This window comes from Zosterops lateralis (genome assembly GCF_965231275.1).
Source record: "Zosterops lateralis genome assembly, chromosome: 9".
Lineage (NCBI taxonomy): Eukaryota > Metazoa > Chordata > Aves > Passeriformes > Zosteropidae > Zosterops > Zosterops lateralis.
Window position 1 is genome coordinate 24,513,138 of NC_139769.1, and position 23,301 is coordinate 24,536,438.

General features: G+C 43.3%; 1 protein-coding gene across 1 annotated transcript; it reads right to left on the minus strand.

Annotated features, from left to right (window-relative positions):
- Window positions 1–4,553: 4,553 nt before the first annotated feature.
- Window positions 4,554–23,275, minus strand: TRMT1L (tRNA methyltransferase 1L; the record flags this gene model as incomplete). The annotated part of the gene is made up of 16 exons (XM_083868118.1): window positions 4,554–4,869; window positions 4,987–5,113; window positions 5,467–5,526; window positions 5,714–5,880; window positions 6,567–6,645; window positions 12,796–12,986; window positions 13,752–13,964; window positions 14,612–14,858; window positions 15,120–15,199; window positions 15,609–15,732; window positions 17,186–17,315; window positions 17,663–17,727; window positions 18,728–18,841; window positions 19,651–19,713; window positions 20,579–20,731; window positions 23,170–23,275. The coding sequence occupies 16 exons, from the start codon at window positions 23,273–23,275 to the stop codon at window positions 4,554–4,556; spliced, it is 2,235 nt and encodes a 744-aa protein (XP_083724244.1).
- Between the last annotated feature and the right edge of the window lie 26 nt (window positions 23,276–23,301).

Sequence of the window (23,301 nt, forward strand, 5' to 3'; positions counted from 1 at the left end):
TCCAGCTATCCTGGGATTCTGGGATTCCAAAGAGAGCTGCAGTGAGAAAACTGACACTTTAAAACCTTGCTGTTTACTGAGCTTAATTTAATACTTCAGTACAAGGTGCTTCATCAGATTGGTTTGGTTTTGTTTTTAATGGCTATTTCAGTCAAAAAACACCCAAACACCCCAAACCAGTAACTCTTCCCCATGCAGGATGTACCAGTCTTGATTCCTGCCTGGCCCCTCCTGCAATGTTGCCCTGTCCTCACAGCTGAACTGAATGAAATCTGGATGTTTCATAGCCCTGCTCTGTTCCCTAAAGTAGGCTCTCTGTTATGAATGTGCTATGAAGAACTGTCCAGAAAACTTCTTTGTTAAAGCAAATCCCCCAAATTCCAGCACAGAGCCATCAAAATGCTTTGCTCTGGAGAACTTTCCTGGTGTCAGTGTGAGTAGGGAAGACTTTGACTGTAAGCTGCTCCAATATTCTACTTTTGTTACTTTGCCATAGCTTTAACAAACATGGCTTAGCACTTTGGAAGACAACTTCAGTACTTGACAAAGTTTACCATTTAGTGTCTTATATTTAGACTCAAGTTTCTCAACATGGCAGTGGGCCATGCTGTAAGGCCTGGTGGCTCCTGTCATTTAATTGCATGTACAGCCCCTGTACCCTGGCTCTGGACCTTGCTGTGGCTCTGAGGGGGCAGCTTGACCTGTCCCATGTCCTGTCTGAAGGGAAGCTGTCACCATGAGGTTCCCTTTGCTCTAAGACTTGCTGATGAACCCTCCCCTGTTTGCCCCTGAGGCTCGAAGCAAAGGCAGTTGGTGGTAGGTGGGAAGCACCAGGCTTTACTCCACAAGGTGTGCTTTACACTCCTCCTGGGTCCTGCCTGGACTCCCACTGGCTTGGGCATGTGATACAAAAGTATTCTGCTGCTCGGGGATTCTCCTGGGAAGGATTTGCCCTTCCCTGGCTCTGGGCTTTCCTAGCACTTGTAAATAGTGTCCCTTCTGGCTGCTGTTCAGATCAGCTTTATCCCGCTGAGGAACCTGCACAGGCTTCTTTGAGTAACTTAATTATTTCCTCTGACTGGAGAGCCTTGGGCTTTTGTGACATGAAATGGAAGTGTTCAGGCCCCAGAGCACAGAGGGGCAGCTATTAGGGACTTGTTTTTGCTGACTTTGTGAAACGTTGCTGTATAGACTGTAGTGCATGTCCACAGAATATTATGGGGGGTGGGGGAGTGGCTGTGCTAAATGCTTTAAAGTTACTGGGGAAACTTCTAGATTAGTGCCAGCATCCCTCCTGGGGGGAGCTGAGGGGAGGGACAGTCCCTTAAGCAAGAGAGGTGTTGTGAAGCTGAGCAGTCTGTCTAGGAGCTGTCACTTTGTCTCCAGTTCTTTTGAAAAGCGTGGGAGAATGTGAAGCTTTTATTTTCATGTTGTAGTGAATTTCCTGAGTATTTATGTTCTTTAAATATTATATATATAATGTAGTTGTTTGATTAAACCATTGATTGCACTGTGACTCTTTAGTGCTATAAACTATTTTATTTCCCAAATGCCATTACTCCTCCCCCTTTTAAAGCCATGTTCTTTTGTAAGTACGTAATGTGTGTTACATACGGGTAAGCCTAATATCCAACTAAAGTATCTCCTATACAACTAAAGTCCCACTGAAATGCTCAAATTGACAATAAAAGCAAAAATGTTATCAACAACCTGTTGGGAAATGCAGTGCTGCTTCCTCTTGTGGTTGATAAAGGACCTCCTTTGGGCAGTGTTGGTGTTTGTGCTGCAGTGCCTGGGGCTGTGCAGCTGCAGCTCAGCTCCACCAGTTTTGGCTGTTAAGAGTCCCGAGAGCAGCTCAGCTCCTGAGCCTTGAGTGAGAAGTAGGGGCTCACAGAAGGCATCAGCTCTTCCACTGACCTGTCACAGGTACTGCTGTTCCAACCAGATCCTGCAGCCTGAGAAAGGGGATGAAGGATTTTCACAGCACTCATGTTAAACCCAACAACTTTCAGTGCACGTAACTATTAGGCAGCTTCAGTCAATAGCAGCAGAGAGCAATTGTAATGAACCCCTTCAGCTGAGATCCATTATTTAGAGATCAAGTTTTGTTCCTTTCCTTGCTTTCTCTCTACATTTACCACTACTTTTAACCAGAGGATGTACCTTGAGTTAAGAGGCAATACTTGAGTATGGCCCGAGTAGGGTTTCTTGAGATACACTGAACATGAGCACTCTGACTGAGGAGATCCTGCTGCTCTCTGGGCCACCACTGGTTACCCAAATTGCCTCTGAACAGTTAAAGTCCCAGAAAGCTTCCTTTAATCACAGCTTAACATGGGAAACACCCCATGGGTAAGAGGATACCTCAGATACAGAGCAGTAGATGTGACACTGTACTGCCCATACTGACAACTGGATCATATCCTATTGCAGAATTTTCCAGTCTCCTCTGGCATTTATTCTCCAGGCTGCTGTTCAGCTGATGGTCTTGCACTGATTTCCCTCAGTCTTCCAGCAGTTGATCAGTTGTGCTTTTCTGTTCAGGACAAGCCACTTGCAGAAACACCTTGGTCCAACAAAGACCTGCTGAAGGTCTGTCACTGGTGCCTGGCACAGCACTGGGTACTGGCTGCTCCAGGAGGTGACAGGGAATGAGCTTCACCTTGCTGCCACCTCCTGCATTATGCTCACCTACTTCCCACTCTGTCTCCCACTGTAACAGCCAGCCTGTCCAGTGGATCAGTGCAAGGAGGAACAAGATGTCCCAAGCTCCAGACTCAAACCAACAGCAATGCTCTGTCAGCTAAGGGCAGGACTGACCCTACCTGATCAACAGCAGAGACAACTGCTGAATAGGAAGAGAATTCCCAGATGCCTGAGTTAGTAACACCCCTTCAGCTGGTCCCTGACAACAGGCAAAACCCCACCCCACATCACAACAGCTTCTGCCTGTCTGGCAGAGGAAAAGAGCCCAGATTGTACAGACAAGTCCGAGTTTCACTTTTTCTGCCCCTCCACACACCTGGGAGTAGTTGCCTTGGCTTGGAAAAGGTATTCCAGACCTTTGGCTCCTTAAAAGGAGCTGCAAGAGTAATCAAAAGTATTTCCCACAAGGGCCTTCAGTTAAACTTTCTTTTTAACCTACTTTACTGTAATCAGAACAATCCTTTGCCCCAGGTAACTGGCTTTAGGACTGCTTTTATCCTACTAAGTGTCCTGCAAGCAACATCTGCCAACACTTTAACCACTTAAAAATCGAAAAATGCCACTAGGGAACATGAAATTCTATCCTTCCATTTAGCCTTCCAATGTGCTCCCACGTGACAGAAGTGTAAGCACTACATTTTCGAAGGAAACTTTGTTCCTGTATCACTGATCCAAGAACCCTTCAGTGGGTTCTTCCTTTTTGAAGTTAGAGAATAACTCTCCACCAAAGCAATCTGGAATTGAAGAGGGTGGAAGAGACAGCAACTTCTGGTCTGACAGGAGCAGAGGATGTTTTGCATCATCAGGAATGTATTAGTCATGTTACTTCTACTGTAAAGTTTCAGAGATGGGTAAGAATAATAACCCCACATCTTCTGCTCTTAGATAAACCCAACACTGCAGGCCAGGCTGAACACCAAACTTGTGAGAAATGGTCACCACTGTGACAGCTGTTCAAGTGGAACACACAGAAGTACCAGAAGTAAGTGTGGGGGAAAGAAAGGACAAAAGCAAACTCATTTGGCTGGAATGCTGCCATATATTTAAGGAAACCAGAACTGCCAACACCTGGCAGCTTTGCTTGTTCACAGAAGAGATCTTAGCTCAGAGTTACAACTGACAACTCGCCACAAAACTCCACCTGAAAGTCCCCTGTGGTCCCTTGTCTCTGTACCTTTTTGCAGCACACAACCACTGTAAGCTCTGAGCAGACAACTAGAGTGACTACACAATTCACTATGGTTTGGTTACAAACTCAAGTTCGGTAGCAGCTGTGTCACCGCTCCTTCCCATTCTCCTGGGATCAGAACCCTGGAAACAAGACCTGAATGCAGAGCTACATGTGCAACCTGGAGCTACAGCTGCACCCAGGCAGGACTGCCTGCCTTTAATTCAGAGGGCACCTTATCCTGTGCTATTTTCTTACCTTAACATGCCCTCTCTCTGGATCATAGCTGGCCAGGTTTTAGGAATGATGCATTTTAGGAATAGGCTGTTCCACAATAATCTCATATTCCAAAATGCTGAACACTTTTGGTTCTGTACCCCCTCCTGGATGCTGTGCTGGCAGTAAGGCTTGGACAGACTGGGAAGCAGCCTCCATGCCTCAGTATGAAAAGGAAGTGAGCATAAAAGCAGGTAACTCCACAGCCTTCCCACAGCACTGGTGTCGTGACCACAGCCATGCCGGGATCAGGGCTAAGTTCTGCTACCTAAGTCTAAACTGTCCCTTCCAAGTACAACAGGCAGCTCAAAACAGTCAAACTCCAGCTTGGGAGGAAGGAGTGGCTTACTGTAACAGGGTGTGCTGGAAGTCTGTAACATCCTGATGAACAAACCTATCTGCATTAATCAGCAGCACAGTCAGTGGAGTAGGACTGTGTGAACACAGCAGTGGTGACTCCAGGTTTATCATCTTCTGCTAACTCAGCCTCCTCCACCTTGATTGCTGTAGCAGCTGGAACCTCTTCCCCCACATGGATCTCTCCAGGGAGGTGCACAGGGCCCTCTGCCTGTGCCCCCACATAGGTGGGAGTGCTGTACTGCATGAGAACAGTCTTGAACTGCGCCAGGGGCGCGTTGGTGCGGACTCCCATGGGGTCAAAGTGGGTTCGGCTCACGCGGTATCCAGCCTCTGACAGATAGTGCAGAAACTTATTTAACCTGGGAAGAAACACAGCAAAACCAAAGCCAGCGTTTAGAACATGGTGCTGACAGGGCTGACTCAGAAGAAGCAGTGTGTCAGTGTCAGAGCAGGCAGGACGGTGAGCCCACACTTACTTTGGCATGTTCATGCCCTTGATGCTGTGGCGGTGGATGTTGTAGTAGAACGGGGGGTGCTCGGCGCTGTGCTCGGGCCGCTGCCGCTTGGCCGTGCTGCGCAGCACCTCCTCGCTTTTCCTCTTCCCTGCACCACAACAAGGCCACAGAAACCACTCAGTACCCACAGGCACCCCAAAAACACCAGCAAAGCCTAAGAGAGCACACAAGAGAACAAAGCCACACAGCAGCTTAAGCTGTGGGCCTGCCTTTGTAAGCCGGTGTGTGCAGAGGTAAAATCTGGCCTGAATTTAATCAACAGGCCATTTTCAGTTCTCATAAGTAAATTAAAGTGGCTTTCATGGAGTATTTGGCATTCTGCTTTTACCAATAAATACAATTCTGGATTAAGATAAAATCAAATCAGTACAGGGTGGGAAACAACTCCAGAGTGCAATACTGTTAAATATAAAAAAAGCTACACCAAAATGCTCCACTTACCATGTACCAAGTAGGATTCTGCAGAAGTATTTGGTGTACTGATATATACGCCACACTCTTCTAGGATACAATCAGAAGGCAAAATTAATTGTGCTGTAAACTGGCAAAATGCTCATTACACAGAAGGAAAGAATTAAGTTATTCAATAAAGCATTCAACCCTGTGTATACACTGCTGTTAACTTACCAAAGATCAGCATCTCAAAAAATCACCACAAAGCCAGTGAAAAGGCTGCCCCTTTTCTTACCTTGTTTGTTCTCATCACCAGGACCATGGGTACAAAGATGTCTGGGAGCTGTGCACTCTGATTCAGAAACTAATGTCTTCAGAAGTGACTGAGCTTCATCCAAGCCATACTGCATAGCCTCCAGGAGCATCCTCCTGAGGAATCCAGTGTTAAAGAGAGCTCCTGACCTACAAAATGCAAGAGAAGTCAAAAGTTAAGGCTTCTTAATGGAAGCTGCTCCAAAATTCTCTTGCCCAAATTGATTAGCCATTACGTTGCACTGAATTGATTTTTTTGCAATGACAGCAACACTGGTCTTGTTAAAAAAACCCAAAACAATATCTCAAGAACAGTGATTTTATTTCTGCCCTAAGATGTTGAGAAAGTCATTCAACCCCCACAAGAAAAGTACTGTCAATTGCCAACCATTTTTAATACTGATTTGAAATGGCTAGAAGACTCAAAATACATATTCTTGTTTCTACAAATGTTAATTACCAAGCAATGTAGTATTTATTACCATCAGCACATGTAATGATTTATTTAATTAATTTTCCACAAGTATAGAGGAAGAAGAATTACTAGATATTTGGATATAGAGGAACACAGGCAGGTTCTCCTGTGCAGGACAAATTCCAGAAGTGCACTGAATGTGAAATTTAAAACATGATTCTATTTATTAACTGGTTTGAAGGAAAGGAAAAACTGAATACACTCCTAAATGCAAATCCACACTTGGTTTCCTGAGCTTCTCCTGATTGCTCTACCTCCTTTTGTAGTGCTAAAATAAAAATTGTTATGGTATGAACAGCTGAGCTTCAGAGCTCCTGGACCCAGAGTGACTCTCCAAACATGTCCTGTGATGTGAACTTACCAGAGAGGACCAAGCAGCACTGCTGTCTTCCCAGGCATGCTGCCATAGCAGTCACAGGGCAGCTGCTGGTAAGGGTTTTCTGCAGCAGAAAAACAGCATTGAAATTGTTTGGAAATACACAGCCATGCCTGTGTTATTGCAGAAACAGAGATGCAGTGGGAGCTCACTTCAGTGAGGGATTTAGAAGGGCAACAGCAGAAGGGTGACACTATTTTTACTCCCGCCAAGTAGCTCACAGTGAGATTTAGTGATTGATGACTTGATCTTTAATCAGTGTTGAAACACTGAAGAAAAAAAAAGCAACATAACTTCCCTATGTTTCTTTCAAGGAAAATATTTGCCTTCCTGAAACATCAGCCAGTTACATCTGCAAAACACATTCCACCTACTTGTAAGCCACATAGTCTTGTAAGCCCTATGCAATTAAGCCATTATGCAAATAATTCATTTACAAATTAAGATCTCTGCTGTAACACTGTACATTCAGCTACTCATCCCCATCCTTATAACTTTTATCTGATTTTTTTTAACTACTTTGTTGCAGGCTCATTGCATGCTCATGCATCTGACTCTGAGCAGGGCAAAGACACCGTGAGTTGACAGCAAGCCACCCAAGTACCTCTAACTTGGAAATAAGGTTTTAGGGTTTATATTCATTCAAACCAGCATCTCCAGGAGTGCAATTTTTGTCTCCTGCCTCTGCTAACCTGTGTGTGTAGACAGCCCATTAACAATAGCAGGAGAAGGCCAGACTGCTCCGTTGACTGCATTTTAAGGAACTGAAATGCAGCAGAAAAGCAATCGGACACCAAAAGCTATCCAGCTGCTGCTGTCTGGAGGAACCCAATAGTATCGAAGGCTACCCCACTCCTAGGGCTTTTCCTGAAGTGGCAGATCCAAGGGCCATACCAGGCCATCCTGGCAGATCCTGCAGCTAGAGCAGGCTGGGAGGATGTTGTGGAGAAGATGGCCGAGGAATGGTTAGAGGATAAAGGACACAATAGCTCTCAGATTAATCTTGTAATTAGAAGCTAGGACAAGGCTAGCATGTTCCTGGCAGAACTGTTAGAAAAGAACAGGATGAGGGAGAGAAATTGAGATCATGAGAAAAGAGGAACTGAACACTACAAGGCAATATAACTTTTGCAATATGCTGATATAACATGAAATAAGCTATTGTTTAGTCACCACCAATCAGGAGCTTGACTTTTGCAATATGTATGAGCTGATTACTTAGAATATAAATGTAAGCGAGGAAACAAATAAAATTGAGCCTGATTGATCAACATCGGTTGAGTCAGTCTCCCTCCATCCAACAAATGGTGACCCCGAAACGTGATACGGCACCACGGTTGCAGGAGTAGGAGTTCAGGTCCTGCAAGCAGAGGGACGGCGAAAGAAGATCTTCCACGCCCCGGTGCTCACATCAGTGGGGCCAGCTGATACGTGCTGCCGAGACCTTGGGGAGCTGCACAGCGCTGACTGACATGGAGAGGCAAGCAGCATATGATTTATTTGCCTGTATGCTAGAAAAATGGCAAGTTCAGGGTATAAATATTAAAAAAAGAGTTGCCAGGCTTGCTAGCATATGGGTATGCTAAGGGGTGCTTTATGAACCCCCATACAGTAAATGAGCTCTCAGAATGGCAAAAATTTGGGGATAAGATATGGGAGGCGATTTTAGATGATGATAAAACAGCTAAGAAGTTAGGGAAACAGTGGCGAGCAGTACATAATGCTCTGCTGCAACACCAAGCAGAAAAACGAGCAGCTCAGCAGGCAGTAGCAGCCCAGGGAAAAAATCTGACATATTCATCAGAGTCAGACTTTCCCCTGCCTCCTGGATGTACAACAGTACATCTGCCTCCAGAGCAAACGAGTGCCACCAGAGGGGACACGGTAGCTGCAGACTCTGTACCATCAGCTCCCCCAATGCCTCCAGTCGCTGCAGGTCAGCTGACAGATTCATGTCCATTACCATGGACTGGGGAGAGCGATGAAACTATTCCGAAAGTTGAATCAGATTTGACAGAGGTAGTGGCCAAGAATAGGAGGGAGGCATGCAGTGCACTAGCTAAAGAAGGAGTAGAACGAGGGGATGCACAGATGATAGAAGCAGGGAGCTCGATGGCATGCCCTGTAATATATAATCCTGCACCGGGAGGAGGTGTCACTGCCCAGTTGACTTCCCTTGATTGGAAATTACTTTCCCAATTGCGCTCCACTGTTAGCCAATATGGGGTAAACAGTGAGCCTGCTCGGCAAATGCTGGATTATATCTGGGGTACATATTTGCTGTTGCCAGCAGATTGTTGGGGTATTTCTAAGCTTGTGTTTACACCCCACCAACTTTTGTTATTTCAAGCTCACTGGCAAGCCCTAGCACAGGAGTCAGTTGCCACACAGAGACAACCTGGGGATCCTTTACATGGGGTTACCTTAGATGAATTGCTGGGAATAGGCAATTGGATAAGGACAGAGGCACAGGCTCTGTTAGGACCAGAAAAATGTTGAGAGGTCATGAAGCTTGCTAGAGCTGCTATGGATAAGGTAAAAGATCCACATGGAACCCCTATATACATGGAAATAAAACAGGGTAGAGAAGAACCATTAGGCAAATTTGTAGATCGACTAGTAGAAAGAATAGAAAAAGCTAGAGTGCCACTCTATATGCAAGGAACTATGTTAAAACAGTGTATACTCCAAAATGGTAATCAGGCTACAAAACCCCTAGTTAACACCTTGGGAGCTAATTGGTCTGTAGAAGAGGCTCTAGAGAAAGCAGCATCTGTACCCTCTGGGCCCCAGGCTACGTTAGATGAGGCAGTGAAAGAGTTAGTGGAAGCTGTTACGCAATTAGGGGAGGTATTTTGAGGAGGGCAGAAGCAGCAAACGCAGGCATTGGCCGCCCTGACATCGCTGCGAGCAGCAAGTACAGCGAGAACTGGACCAGCTCCAGCCAGAAAGATAACCTGCTTTCGTTGCGGAGAGCAGCCCTAGCAACAAGAGTCACCAATCTCTTCGCCCTGTCTCCTCTCTTCGTGCCTACACCTCAGGATCAGTCAGCCTGGACTTGGCAGCCACAGTGGACATATCTATTAAGGACAATCGCCCTGTGCCAATTCCCACTGGAGTAAAGGGACCAGTAACCTATCAGGGACAGTCGGTTCCTGCTTTACTTTTGGGACAATCTTCTACTTTTTGAAAAGGATTGGACATTACTGTGGGATGCTGATTTCACAGGCGAGATTTGTATTTTAGCACAGACACTGTATCCTCCGGTGCTCATTCCAGCTGGCACCTGGATAGCTCAATTGTTACCATTTTCAACCTTGGCTCTGGAACATCGCTCGGAAACACAAAGAGGATACTATGGTTTTGGCTCTACAGGAGGATCAGCATTCTTAACACTGGGCCTGCTGAAGTACAATATATTGGTTGAGGTCACATGTGTGTGCTTACACCCACAGGTCCTGTGTGGATTCCCAGCCGCTGGACACGAGCAGGGAATGACAGCACCCAGCAGTCCAGCAGAACGAGAGCGGCATCGCCTGCTCCTGATCCTTCAACCTGTGATAGCTCGGCTCCAGCCACTGTGGCCTAATCTTCCAGTAGTAGAAAATAGAACTGATGTACTAACATTGTTGCATGGACTACAAAGCACCCGACTATGATTAATTAAGAGTTCTAACTGTCTGCACTGTGGCAAGCCTAACTGTGGTGCTTGGGTAAAAATATATTGTGGGGCTTGTTGCAGACAATGGTGGGTCTTTCAACAGCAGGTCTTGCAAAGCCATGGTGCCCACGCTGCTTCTTTTATTGGCATTGTTATAATTGGCAGACAGCCATATAAAATTATACAGGGTGCAGTACTGTGCCAGAAGCAGTAAACCTTGTTCAAGATTTAGGTCAAAGAGATAGGCTGGAATTGGTATTTTTAATAGAAGGAGAGGTGTGTCGCCTGTTGGCACAAAAGGCTACTCGCATATTGCAGACAACCTGCAAATATGGGGTGGGAATACCTCATATGCATCAGGTGGATCCTGCTGATTGGGATATGTATTGTCACCACTAGGCTCACAGAGCTACCAAAAATAGACGAAAGGCAAAACATGTGGGTCACTTGGGTTAATCAATGTGGTCAAGAAAGTTTGTGTTTATCACTTGCCATGCCTTCCAATCCATTTCGCACTTGTTTAATTGGAAAACAAGAATGTGCGAGGGAAGCGTGGAAAAGTTATGTTTCTCATTGGCAAAATGAGACAACAGCACAACGGGAATATTGCTCTTGGTTCGGCATTCCCAAACTTTTCTGTCAATGGTTAATAATGAATGAGACATGTGGAATACATGATCGTAAAATGATGCGGTATGCAAATCAATCCCTTTCAGAGGTTCAAGAATTGCAATTACTAGGGTCAGCCCCAGGCCAATAGTGTGTTGATTTTAGTTTAAATGAAACGATCTCTACACGAGTATGATGTTACTCCTAATAGTAACTGGTATAGAGGTAACAGAACCAAATACTGTGTCAACCAGCTTATGGAGTTAAATTCACCCAAAGAAGCTCAGCAGTTGCCTCAAGGTTATTTTTCGATATGTGGTGACCGTGCCTGGACAGAGATCCCCACTAACGCAATTGGAGGACCTTGTTATCTAGGGAAGCTTACCTTGTCTGCCCCGAACATAACACAAGTGTTTGCAGCCACCCATACTGGTGTAGCATGGCGTCATAAGCGTGCCATGAACCAGTTGGGTCCTGACTGCAATGACAAGGTAAACTGTGGGATCCCCCAGGAGTGATCATTGCCTCCATCCTTGCCCCAGATGTAGCAGGGTCACAAGCCTTAACGCAGTTACGGTGATTGGCTTGTTAGACAGGTAAACAACTTAACATCACATCCAGCATTATATCTGATTTGGTAAATGATGTTAGCAGCGACGACGATCTTTATGGGCCCTTGATAAAAATTGTGATGACAAAGTAGAATTATGAAGTTCTGCAGCTCGTATTTTTGCATCTATAGCCCCTGGAGTTGGCACAGCTCATGCATTGGTGTCACTTAATACACTTGCATGTTGGGCCATAAAGCAAGCCAGTGTTACTACGGAGGTCATATCAGCACTTGCTCAGGACGTAAACAGCCTGAGACATGCAGTCCTTCAGAACAGAGTCGCTATAAATTTTCTGCTCAAGGACACGGGTGTTCAGAGTTCAAAGAGATGTGTTGCTTTAATTTATCCAATCATAGTCAATTAATACATGCACAACTGGACTGGTTAAAAAGGCACACGACAGAGATTAAACTTTCACAAAATCCCCTAGATGACTGGCTAACCCAGACTTTTGAAAGTTAACATGGCTAACTCAGCTTTTGAAAGAAGGGCTACGATTTTTGCTTATGATTTTAATTGTCATTCTATGTGTGAGACTGCTGTTTGCTTGCTTTTTTCATCGTCAGTCCCAAGTGCTTGCAACCATTAAAGAAAAAGGGGGAACTGTGGAGAAGATGGCTGAGGAATGGTTAGAGGATAAATGACACAATAGCTCTCAGATTAATCTTGTAATTAGAAGCTAGGACAAGGCTAGCATGTTCCTGGCAGAACTGTTAGAAAAGAACAGGATGAGGGAGAGAAATTGAGATCATGAGAAAAGAGGAACTGAACACTACAAGGCAATATAACTTTTGCAATATGCTGATATAACATGAAATAAGCTATTGTTTAGTCACCACCAATCAGGAGCTTGACTTTTGCAATATGTATGAGCTGATTACTTAGAATATAAATGTAAGCGAGGAAACAAATAAAATTGAGCCTGATTGATCAACACCGGTTGAGTCAGTCTCCCTCTTTCCAACAGGATGTCCTGTGTAGAAACAAATCTCCGAATGGTTTGGGTTGGAAGGGACCTTAAAGCTCATCCAGTGCCACCCCCTGCCATGGGCAGGGACACCTTCCACTAGCCCAGGCTGCTCCAAGCCCTGTCCAACCTGGCCTTGGACAGCTCCAGGGACAGGGCAGCCACAACCTGAGCAATTTGTGCCACAAATCCAGTCCATTTACAGGAAAATTCATGCAGACAACCCATCCAGTCCATGGCCATGAAGCACAGTGCCCTCCCCACCTCACACAAACCACTCATCGTTATATAGAAGTGAACTGTTACTAATAGAATCTAAACAAGACAGAGAACAGAGAGACGAAGTGCAAAAGAAAAGCCATTTACCTTCCACCATATTGCCCTCTTTCTGGAAAACCCTCTCCTCACACCACTGGCAGTGGATGAGGTACCGGACCTTCTTTGCCGAATCGTCCGCAGGGGATGGGCCCCGTAACACTCTGACCACCACCAGCACAAAGTGCTCCAGAGCCACTGCCAGCAGCACTTCAATGCCTTTGTTACAGCGAGCTGCAGCTCTGGGGGGAGAAACAGACACCAAAACCAAATTGTACTGAATTCATGGACACCTGAACCCGCTGCACGGCTCTTGAGCTCATCCACTTCCTACAGAGAGGTACTGAAGATTTGAGAGATCAGGATCTTCAGTGTTTCTGAAATGCCTCGTTTTGTGGCCTTCTGCAGGCCAAACAAATCTAATTTTACTTCTTTTTATCACAGCTAGAAATACTGGTCTGCCACCTGCATCATCACATGTGCAGGGAGAGGACCAGGGAAATCCAAACATGTTCAGGTCAGCATTTCTGCTCTGGCATTCTCAAAACCTCTGATGATTTAATTTCCTCCTCATCTTGTCCCATCCTCTTGCCTGTGCCTTTTTTCTCCAATTAGGTTTTAGGTCTTCATTTATTTAACAGACTGAGTTTACTGACAGTATCTATATGCAAATAACTGGTTTTACAAGTCAGTAATCACACCCATTTTTTGAACCTCAAGTATGAGGATCTGCAGTGAACATGAGGTTCCACTGAAGCAAGTCTAACTGAAATGCTTAGCTAGAAGCCATTGAAGCAGTTTATTTTGTATTTAGTAAGTCTTATAGAGCTCTAAAATGGCAAAATTGATAGAGAAATAAAAGAGTTTGCAAGTCTGGATATTTTTTGTTCCACATTACCATCCCACTCCCCCAATCTACTGATGCATTTTCACCTTGCCCAGTCACTAATTATTTCTAATAATTACCTGATAATTTTTTACCCAAACTGGAAATGGTTCAGCAGTACCTTGTGACAGCAGCAATTACAGTCCTGGCTGCCAGCTCCTTGTAGTACTCTGTCCTGACAATATTGCAGCCATAGTGACGAAAGGCCACATGTTGAGCCTTGGCATAGAGGGAGCTGATGTCTGTGGATGTCAATGACACAATCCCGAGGTTTCTCACATTCCTAAAGGCAGAGTCCAGGTAATTCACAGAAGATCCATAGGGGTCCAAATGGCTGAAAAGAAAGGATGTACCACTGAGTGTCTAGAAATGCTCCAGAGTCTGGCTTTACACTGTTTTATAACCTTCATCCATGATCACATTTTAAACAGGAAGAAGGAACAGGACTAAAACTTTCAGCACTGCTTAGATCTGGATTTAAGTCATTAACAACACAAAAAAATCCCATCACTTATTTGGGTATCTCTATAGTGTTTGAATGTATGCATCTATATACCCAACCTGGAAGAATCAGCCTGCTTAAATTCAAAGTTAATATGCTGCAAAATGGATAAAAACAAGAGATGCAATAAAAAGCATTTTAAACTACAAGAAGTTTAAAAAAACCCCAGAACTGATTTGGTATTTCCTTTCAGCAAACAGACAAGTTATTAAAAAAAAACCCAGCCTGGGCTGAAAGTTTCATGTATATTTATAATCCATTCTGAATGTCAGAAAGACTATTATATTTCTGGCACTTTCTAAAACATTTAAAATAAAGTTCTGTCCCCATACCATTTCTAGGACAACAAAATTACATTTCAAGTGACTGCTGGTTGATTCTTTTATCATTCCATTTTCTCCAAATAATCATATACTGGGAAGTGGGGTGGGGTGTGTCATTACCAAACCAGAAAATTGACAGAAACATTCAACACTTACATAAAATCAAATGATCTCAAATGCATGACAACATTGGCATCCATTTTTGTCACCTCAATGGTGTCACTATTTTCCTCTCTATTTCCCACAGTTTCATCATTGCCTTCTTCCCTGATATTCAGTTTCACCTTCATTTTGTTTAAATGACAATTTTCCTTAATCATTGTCACAGAATTTTCATTACAATCATTAATTGTAACTTTCACAGAACTTCTGAGGTGCTTTGCCCACTGCAATCCCATGATACCTGAGGAAAAACAGAATTTAAGGACATTAAGACAACTGATTTTAAGAAGACCACTGAACTTTAATATTATTTACCACCTTTTTAAAAGCCTTAATACAGCTTTTGACAGCTGTCTTTTTGTATGGAAGCTCATGACTCCCTGCCTAAGGAAGAACATTATTGTGTACCCCACATTAGTTTTGAGTATGTGATGTCAGTTACAAATTTCTGCTGCTTCCTCCTATTGGATATTACCCAAAATATGAAAGAAATGGACTTTACCAGTGGCACCAAAAGCATCCAAACATTCAATGGGTTTGCGCTCCCCGGCAAGCACGGCCAGTGCACAGAATATCAACTGCCTGGAAGATAATAAAGGGCCACAGTCTGTAAGTTGAGAGAACATTTTTACTTCCCTTTCCCTAATTATTTCCCTTTAACCTAACAGTACTTAAGCTAAACTCCACCTTTTACAGGGAAGAACCGTAAATTAAAAACCTCAGCTGTGCTGAAAGGTTGAATTCTACAGCAGAGTATTCTTAAGGTAAGATCTACTAATTACAGGAAAATATTTAATTACTTCAGAAATGACACTATTTCACATATAGTGTTCTTGGGTATAAATATTATTTGTCAAGAAGAGTCTTCTGATGAGAAAACTTTCTCCTGTCCTCTGAACAGAAGTTCCACAGGGTTGCTTTTCAAAACACTTATTTTTCACTACAAACTCCTCACTCATCTGATGCATCCTCCCACTCCCTGCTCTCTCACCTGTTGAGTTTCATTTTAGGATTAAAGTAGGAATCTGTTTTCTGGGGTGTGGAGTGGTTGGGAAGAACCTGCACATCTGTGGCTGACTCTTTCACCACTTCATAAGATGACTTGGGAGCACGAACTGAAACAAGAAATTGAGGCAGAAGGAAAGAATCAGTGAGAACTGAAATTGTATTAACACGGTTGGTAAATTACATTGAAAAACTGCTCCCATAAAGCAAGAAGTCTGGGTTATGCTGCAATCCACCACATGGACCAGTTTACAAGGATGAGGGAGGAAGCAGGCAACAATTTCTGTTCTAATCTCAAAAGTGGCAAATAAAGATCATGCTCTACCCCAATTTTCTTCTCATAAAGCATCAGATTTGTTTCTCAATTGGGCTCTTATGTATCCACTCTAGTTTAAGAAAGCCAGCCCCTGAGTCTGAGGCTTAACACATTTGTTTTCCATGTTTAAACATAATACATTGCTAATTAATTAAAACCCTGTTAACAGCTCTGAATGTGTCTCACTGAGCTGCATGAACAGCTCCATGCAATGTGCATGAGCAGCACAAGCACATGGACAATTCCAGCACCAGAGCTCTGTGTAAACAGTCTGTGGCAGAACAAGCTTTCAGATCTGACAGCTGTAAACACAGGCTGCCATTCCTCGGAGCAATTCATCCAAAGTCTAAAATGTACCTAGGAACAACCAGGAAAAATTTGTATCAACTGAATACTTTCCAGTGCTCACTCTGCCTCTCTCTGGGCTTTCAAACACACACATGGTGCATCTGCTCCACCTTCAGGGGCCCCAAGAGCTGCCAAGTGCCTTCAGATCACAAAAGCTCTGGATTTCTCCTCCCCCATAAGGAAAAACTGCCTCCTCCATTTTGTTAAAAAATGCTAAATGGGCCATTTTTTACTCACAGCTCTAAAGGGAAGCACACAGAGACCAATGTATTTCACAGCACAAAATCTACAAAGATATGGAATATGGTACTACTATCACTTTTCAGACATGCAAACTGATGCCCAGGAATCTAACTACTGGCATTCCAATTATTTAAAATGTTTTTAACCTAGTTTGTGCAAGTTTAGAAACCAAAGTCTCATTCTGGACAAAGTCAGGTAGGACTGTAATTTACCAAAGAACTACTGACACCTCTATTGACACCTCTAGCACGACTCTCTGGGACTGAAAAAACATCACCTTGTTTTTGAAACGCAGGCTGGTGCAGCCTGGATAAAAAGCAGAGGAGTTTTACATTGCAGAAAGATTTACTCCAGACTTCTTTTTCTATAGATGCCATGTCCCTCACTCTTTTGGAGACACACAAGCCAATACTTACAACATTAAGGGTGAGGGGAGAACTAGTTATCAATTAAAACACAACAACTGGTCAATGCAAGACTAAATCACCACTCTGTTACACCTCTGATGAAACAAAGTCCTGAAATATTAAGGGCAGATTTTTCCTTAAAAAGGCTAATTGTTTCTGCATTTTTCCCATGTTTCCCACTTGTTATCAGTTACTGCATGTGGTATATGACAGAAGAAGGCTGAATGTTTCCTGTCAGTCAGCGCTCACCTGTGATAAACCTTGACTCGGTCTCTCCTTTATTGACATGACGGTTAATGTGACCTATCATGTCAGTTCTTCGTACTATCGTGGCTGAGCAGATGATACAGTGGTAATGAGCTCCCATCTTTGACAATGCCTGTAAAATAGAGACTTTTACATAGTTTCAGAAGACATAAAACATGGCTGAAGTAGAACTGAACACAGGCATATGAGAAGTCATCTGTCTGTTACCTCTAGAGCACTGAGAATACCTGAATCTATAGCCAGAGCTGATCTAGGCAGCTGCTCCCCACAACGAGAGAGGTACAACCACATGCAGCTACCCAGGGGTTCCATCACACATCCTGCACCAACAGGCTTTTGGCATCACACACAGAGGAGCAAGATGTATTTGGCAACCAAGCAGATCTCAGAGTTCCCCTCAGTCACCCAACTCCCTCACTTTGCACAGTAACAAGAATTTCTGTGATTCAGCATTTTTACCTGGCCTCCAACGAGGTTGGGTTTTACTGGCAGACAGGATAAGTGACAGATGCACATTCTGTACCCTGGAAAACAAATGCCATCCCAGAACAGTCAATGAACAGCTTGTCTGTGGCCTGCACCACATGCTCTCACTTCAGATTTCACAAGACAGCAGTAAGAGAACATCACCAATTACCTGCCACATTCACTCTCTGCACAGGGAAATTTATCAGCTAATTATACATTTTAAACTTTAAAACGCAAAGAATTTAAAATTTATTAAAATAAATCTCTGAGCATCTTACAAAGCTACACCAAGTCTTCAGTTCAAAAGTACCTGTGAGTCTTTCACAAAAATAGTTATCTGGCTGAAAGACTTGTGTGAAGACTCCTATAAACATATGTTCCACAGTTAAAGAAAACCAAAATGAGACACCTGATACTCCAGCTGGAACATTTATAGTTCAGCTTTATCAGCTTCATTCAGCTTTATCTTGCCCATTCTCTAAACAGTCACTTTACTTCCCACAAATCCATACACCTGAATTTTTAAAAAACACACACTGCTCACTTAATTTTTCTTGCTAAACTTAGCACAGGGATTTTAATGCATCTTACAAAGCAGATCACAGAATTTAATAAAAAAAATTATTAAAGCTACTCAAAACTGATACTACATAAAGATTTCAAGTGTTTATTGGAACCCATGGAATCTTTATGATCCACCAAAATTGACCACCTGCATGTGTCTGATTCTTATTAATATATAACTAAAACTTTTATTGAAGTAGTTTTCATTACACACATATTAAAATTTTTATAGTGATTTTCACAACATGCCAAGCAATTACTGGTGTTTTTCTAAAGAGAAAATGCACAATTGTAACCATTTTAGCTTGAGAATAATAGAACTATTTCACATTTACATTTTACATCTCACCTCAAAATTCATTCTGTCAAAATATGGTGCTAATTCGGAGCTGGTAACAAAATGCTTAAGTCAAGAGGAATTTTGAAAAACGAAACACAGAACATACCCACAATTTCTTCTAGTATTTACTATTCAAGCCCTGTTGCCATTACCTTCAAATTCAACAGAAACCTTCCAGTGCAAATTCTGCAAGTGACGATGGAGTTTGGGGCTATAACAAGCTCTGAATTTCTCCTCAGGACACAATGGGCAAGGCTTCCTTTCATCTGAAAACACAATTAAAAACTATGAGAAACATGAAATCCTGTTACTACCTGGGCTAGTTAAGATGCAGGCCAAGAGAAAAAAGGCTGAAGGTAAAATCAACATGAGTTAGGGATGAAATCCTCAGGGAACATTCTATTTCATGCACAAACTTCAAATTTATGGGTTGCCTCTTTCTGCTCCATAGAATATAGACCAAAATCACTATAACTTTAAAAATCATTAACTTCTACAACCTTTGGGTTTTGGTTTCTAGTATTTTTTTACTCCAGCAACATGAGGCTAATGAAACTTCTGAAAAGCACTGAGGAAAAATGAACTCTACAGATGACATGCAAAGACTTGAAATGTTAAAAAAAAACCCACATAAAACCAAACCCCCAATGAATCAGGAGGTTGGAACAAGACTTTGTTGTTCCAACTCCTGGATCTTTTGGACAAAACAAGTAGCTGACTCTATTTAAGCTGTTAAAAAAAGGGAACATATCCTGTATAAAAGAATTTTGAAAAATATAAAATAATCTTGAAAATCCTGCATGTGAAACACAAAAAGCAAAGGCAAGCCTGTGTAATGAAGGTGTTGAAGCCCTTGAAGTACTAACCTAAATAAAAACTAGCTGAATGTCAAACAACCTCTCAGGCAGAATTTAGCAGAAGAACAAGAGAATCAACCATAAAGCCCTTTTTTATAAAACCCCTTGTTTTTAAAATCATAAATACATGTAGTGTGTTAAAGATAAAATCTAAAACAAAATGCAAATACCTGTAACATGAAGATCTGTGTTCTGGGACACTGATGTGGAAAACTCACCTTCTCTCAGGTCAGCCAGTTTCTCTAGATCAGCAAGGTGTCTCTGAATTGAAATATGTTTGTCTAAAAAAAACCCAGAAATATTTAGAAGTTAAACATTCTTAGTTTAAAAATTGCTTTTAGTCTACTAAAAGCAATCACTAAAAGTCTGCTACTTTTCTATGCAACATTTCAAATCTAGCATTGTTAGATAATTACTGTAGTATTGATTGGAATACTTGTTTTTGTTCTTTTACTTCCATAGCAGCAGGAATGACTGCAAAAATTATCCCCAGAATAGCTGTTCAATAAGATCCATATATATTCATATACTCCTACTTCCTTTTAATACTGACACACAAACTTTTTCAGATAGAAAGACCCTAATAAAAAAACAACAGCTGAAAAGATCAAGTCACATTCCCTTTACATCTGTTTTTACTGCTCAGCATTGTCAGTGAATGCAAATCATGCACAAAAGCAGTACAAAAATATCATCTGAACTGACTGGCAAACTTAAATATCAACTAAAAGTGGACCAAATTTCAGAACAATTATTCACTGTGGACCAGGATACATTAAATTCTACCATTTTTTCCTTCCCTTAGTAAACAGTTTAACCTTTAAATCTACCACCTGATTTTTAAACTTATCAGTCAGAATTTGCCAATGCCAATAGAATTAGGTTGAATTCTGCTTTATTGATTCCAGCATACAGAACATCTCAGCCCACTGTAACACAGATTCTGTAGCAACTTTAAGCTTTATGATGCTTTTACAGGATAAATCTTCATGTTTTCTTATGCCAGACAAAGCAACTGATCCACATAGTCACGATATAGAGGTGAGTTTAAAAATTAAATTTCACACATTCCCTTTACCTTTCCTTCCTAGTATTTCTACCTTTCCTCCAGCATATGACACAAATATTAAGAATTTATTAGCAAACCTCTTGGGTAATCAGATGATAGATCCAAAATGTTGCTATCAGATTGCCTTGGGTGTTCTTCCTCTGCTCCTTTTTCTTCAACTTCCAATTCTGACTTGGGAATTTTCACATCAATGTTGTTGCTTTTCACTTTCTCAGAGACCACCAAACCATCTTAAAATCAAACAAAAACCCAGTAAAAGTGTCGTTGATGTAACTGAACTACACAAACATGTTCATTTGCTTCCAATAATCTGGTGCTGACTACAAGCATGAAGAACGAAAAAAAATGCAGTAGAATAGTATGAGATGAACTTTCACTCCCAATTATCCTTGGAAACCACTGTGGAATAATGTCATCCTGGATAACTGAAACGACTACTCACACATCAGTATCAGATGTTTAAGGTGAACAAAATAACATTTACACATTATTTTGTGGCAGGATGCAGTGAAGCAAGGCAAAGCAGGCAAGGAGGAGCTCCAAATTCTCCCGACAATTTACTATCAGCTAAAGAAGTCTGATAACAGTTTGGTTCATGATTCAGACAATATGAAAGAAGGGACTAAGGCAGGAATTTGCTTTCAGCAGAGGCAGTGCTAAGTGCTGGTGCCATCAGCATTTGCAAACAAATGACTTCCTGGGGCAGTATGAGATGGGCCTGGTGAAGAATTTCAAGCACTTAAAGTGCCTGAGAGATGGAGCAATAAAATAGTCAAACCCGGGGGAAACAACTCAAGGAAAAGGTAGAAATCCCCAGAAGGTGCGGTGTGACCCTTCTCCAAGGGACATAAGGAAGCACTAGGAAAGGATTCAGAAAGCCAAACTGTCCTGCTCCCAGCAAGGTTCCAGGGGACAGGTGGGACTAGTGAAGTTTCAACCACGGGTGACAAGAAATAAAGCTCTGGCATCACTTTGCAACTCCTGAGAAGCAGCAGAGCAGGCCAAGGCTTTTCACCCTGGATGGGACAGACAGGAGGTGCAGAGAGCGCACAAAAGGCAACCATGAGCTGTCCACCTCAACACAGAAACTGGGATGCACCTCACGGAGAAAACACGGACCTAAAAACTGGTTTGTGCTGGAAGTTATTTCCAGAGGATGCAGGAATGCATGGCTGTTCCCAGGATGTGGCAGGAACAACCTGGGATAGTGGAAGGTGTCCCTGCCCATAGCAGGGGCTGGAACAGAATGAACTTTAAGGTCCCTTGAACCCAAACCATTCCATGATTCTCTGGTGTTGCAGGTCTTCCCTATCCACCTATTCCTGACCACAACTTAAGACAGGCTGGAATTCTTCAGATTCCCCTGGGCTACTTTTGTTTGTTTTCTTTTAAACATTCCTGTTGGGTACAAATATCTGCTATAATAAAAACTAACAGAAAGAGAAAATGGAAGGAATTCCTCAAGACAGGGGCTCAAGAACCTGAAAAAGCAGAAGAACAGAGTAGAATTATTCTGTCTTAAAATCCATCAGGAGTTGCAATGCTCTGCAGAGATTGTTGCTGTGTTGCTCACAGACCTGTTTTAAGCTGACAACTCACCTAAGAAAGATTTGCATGGAGCCTACTACTCCATTAAAAAGCTGCAGGATTCCTGGTGATAGTTTCTACATGCCTTATTAATATAAAGACATAAAGAAAAGGAGTTAAGTAAAAGCAAAAAGGGATTTCTTATCAAATCCCTAACAGCTATTGATTAGCTGCAGGAAAAGTGGAAACAGTTATAAAAATGCATAGTGAGAGCACAGCAGTGGCAAAAAACCAGCAGAGTTGGACAGTCTGCATCTTCAGAGTGCATAGAGAGATGTTAAAATGGTTGAAAAAGATAATATGCATATATGTAAAAAATCTAGTTAATATGTAAATGTACAAGGAGAGAGTTAGACTTTCACACTGAATGATGAAGAGAAGCAAGCTGCTGCCGAACCAAGACCTCAGGATTTTTTAAATGCCCACCAGGAATCACCGATTACGTACAGAGAGAATGACGCTTCAGAGCGCCTAAAAGTATCCTTGCATGAGACAAAGAATGAATTAGAACAGCCAGTTCACTGGAACCTAAGACTGCAGCAGCAAAGGGCTGAAGCAAGGGCTCACTTGGGCAGCTGGAAGCCCAGCAAAACAAGTTTACAGAGCCCAGAGCGGGCCAGGCGGGAAGGAGCACGGCGGCCCCAGTTCCTGCCGCAGCGAGCGCGCCCTTCAGCACACGGCGCGGACACATTTCGCTTTAAAAACCGCGGGGAAAGATGAGCGGCCGAGCCCGCGCCGCACCTCGGGCTCCGCGGGGGACATCACGGAATAATAAAGGATCACCAAAGACAAAGTATGGTTAGGTTTGTGGAAGAGAGAAGCGCCAGGATCGCGGGTTAAGGCCCAGCGGGAACACGTGTGGCCCCGCACGGCGCCGGGACAACGGGAGAACCGGGAGCGGGCGGGCGGAGACGGGAAACGGCCCCGGGTGTAAATTCAAACCCGCCCCGGGTGTAGTAAATTCAAACCCGCCCCGGGTGTAAATTCAAACCCGCCCGGGCTCCGCAGGGCGCCCGCCCGCCCTCAGCCCCGGCACGGCGGGCCCGGCTCCCCGCGCCCCCCGATCCCCGCCCTCACTCACTCAGCGCCGCCGGCTCGCCGCCGCCTTCGCGCTCATGGTGGTGGTTTTCCTCTTCGTCCTCCCGCCGCAGCCCCAGCGCGGCCTCGGCCGCCTCCAGCGCTGCCATGTTCCCGGCGCGGGGCCGCACGCTGA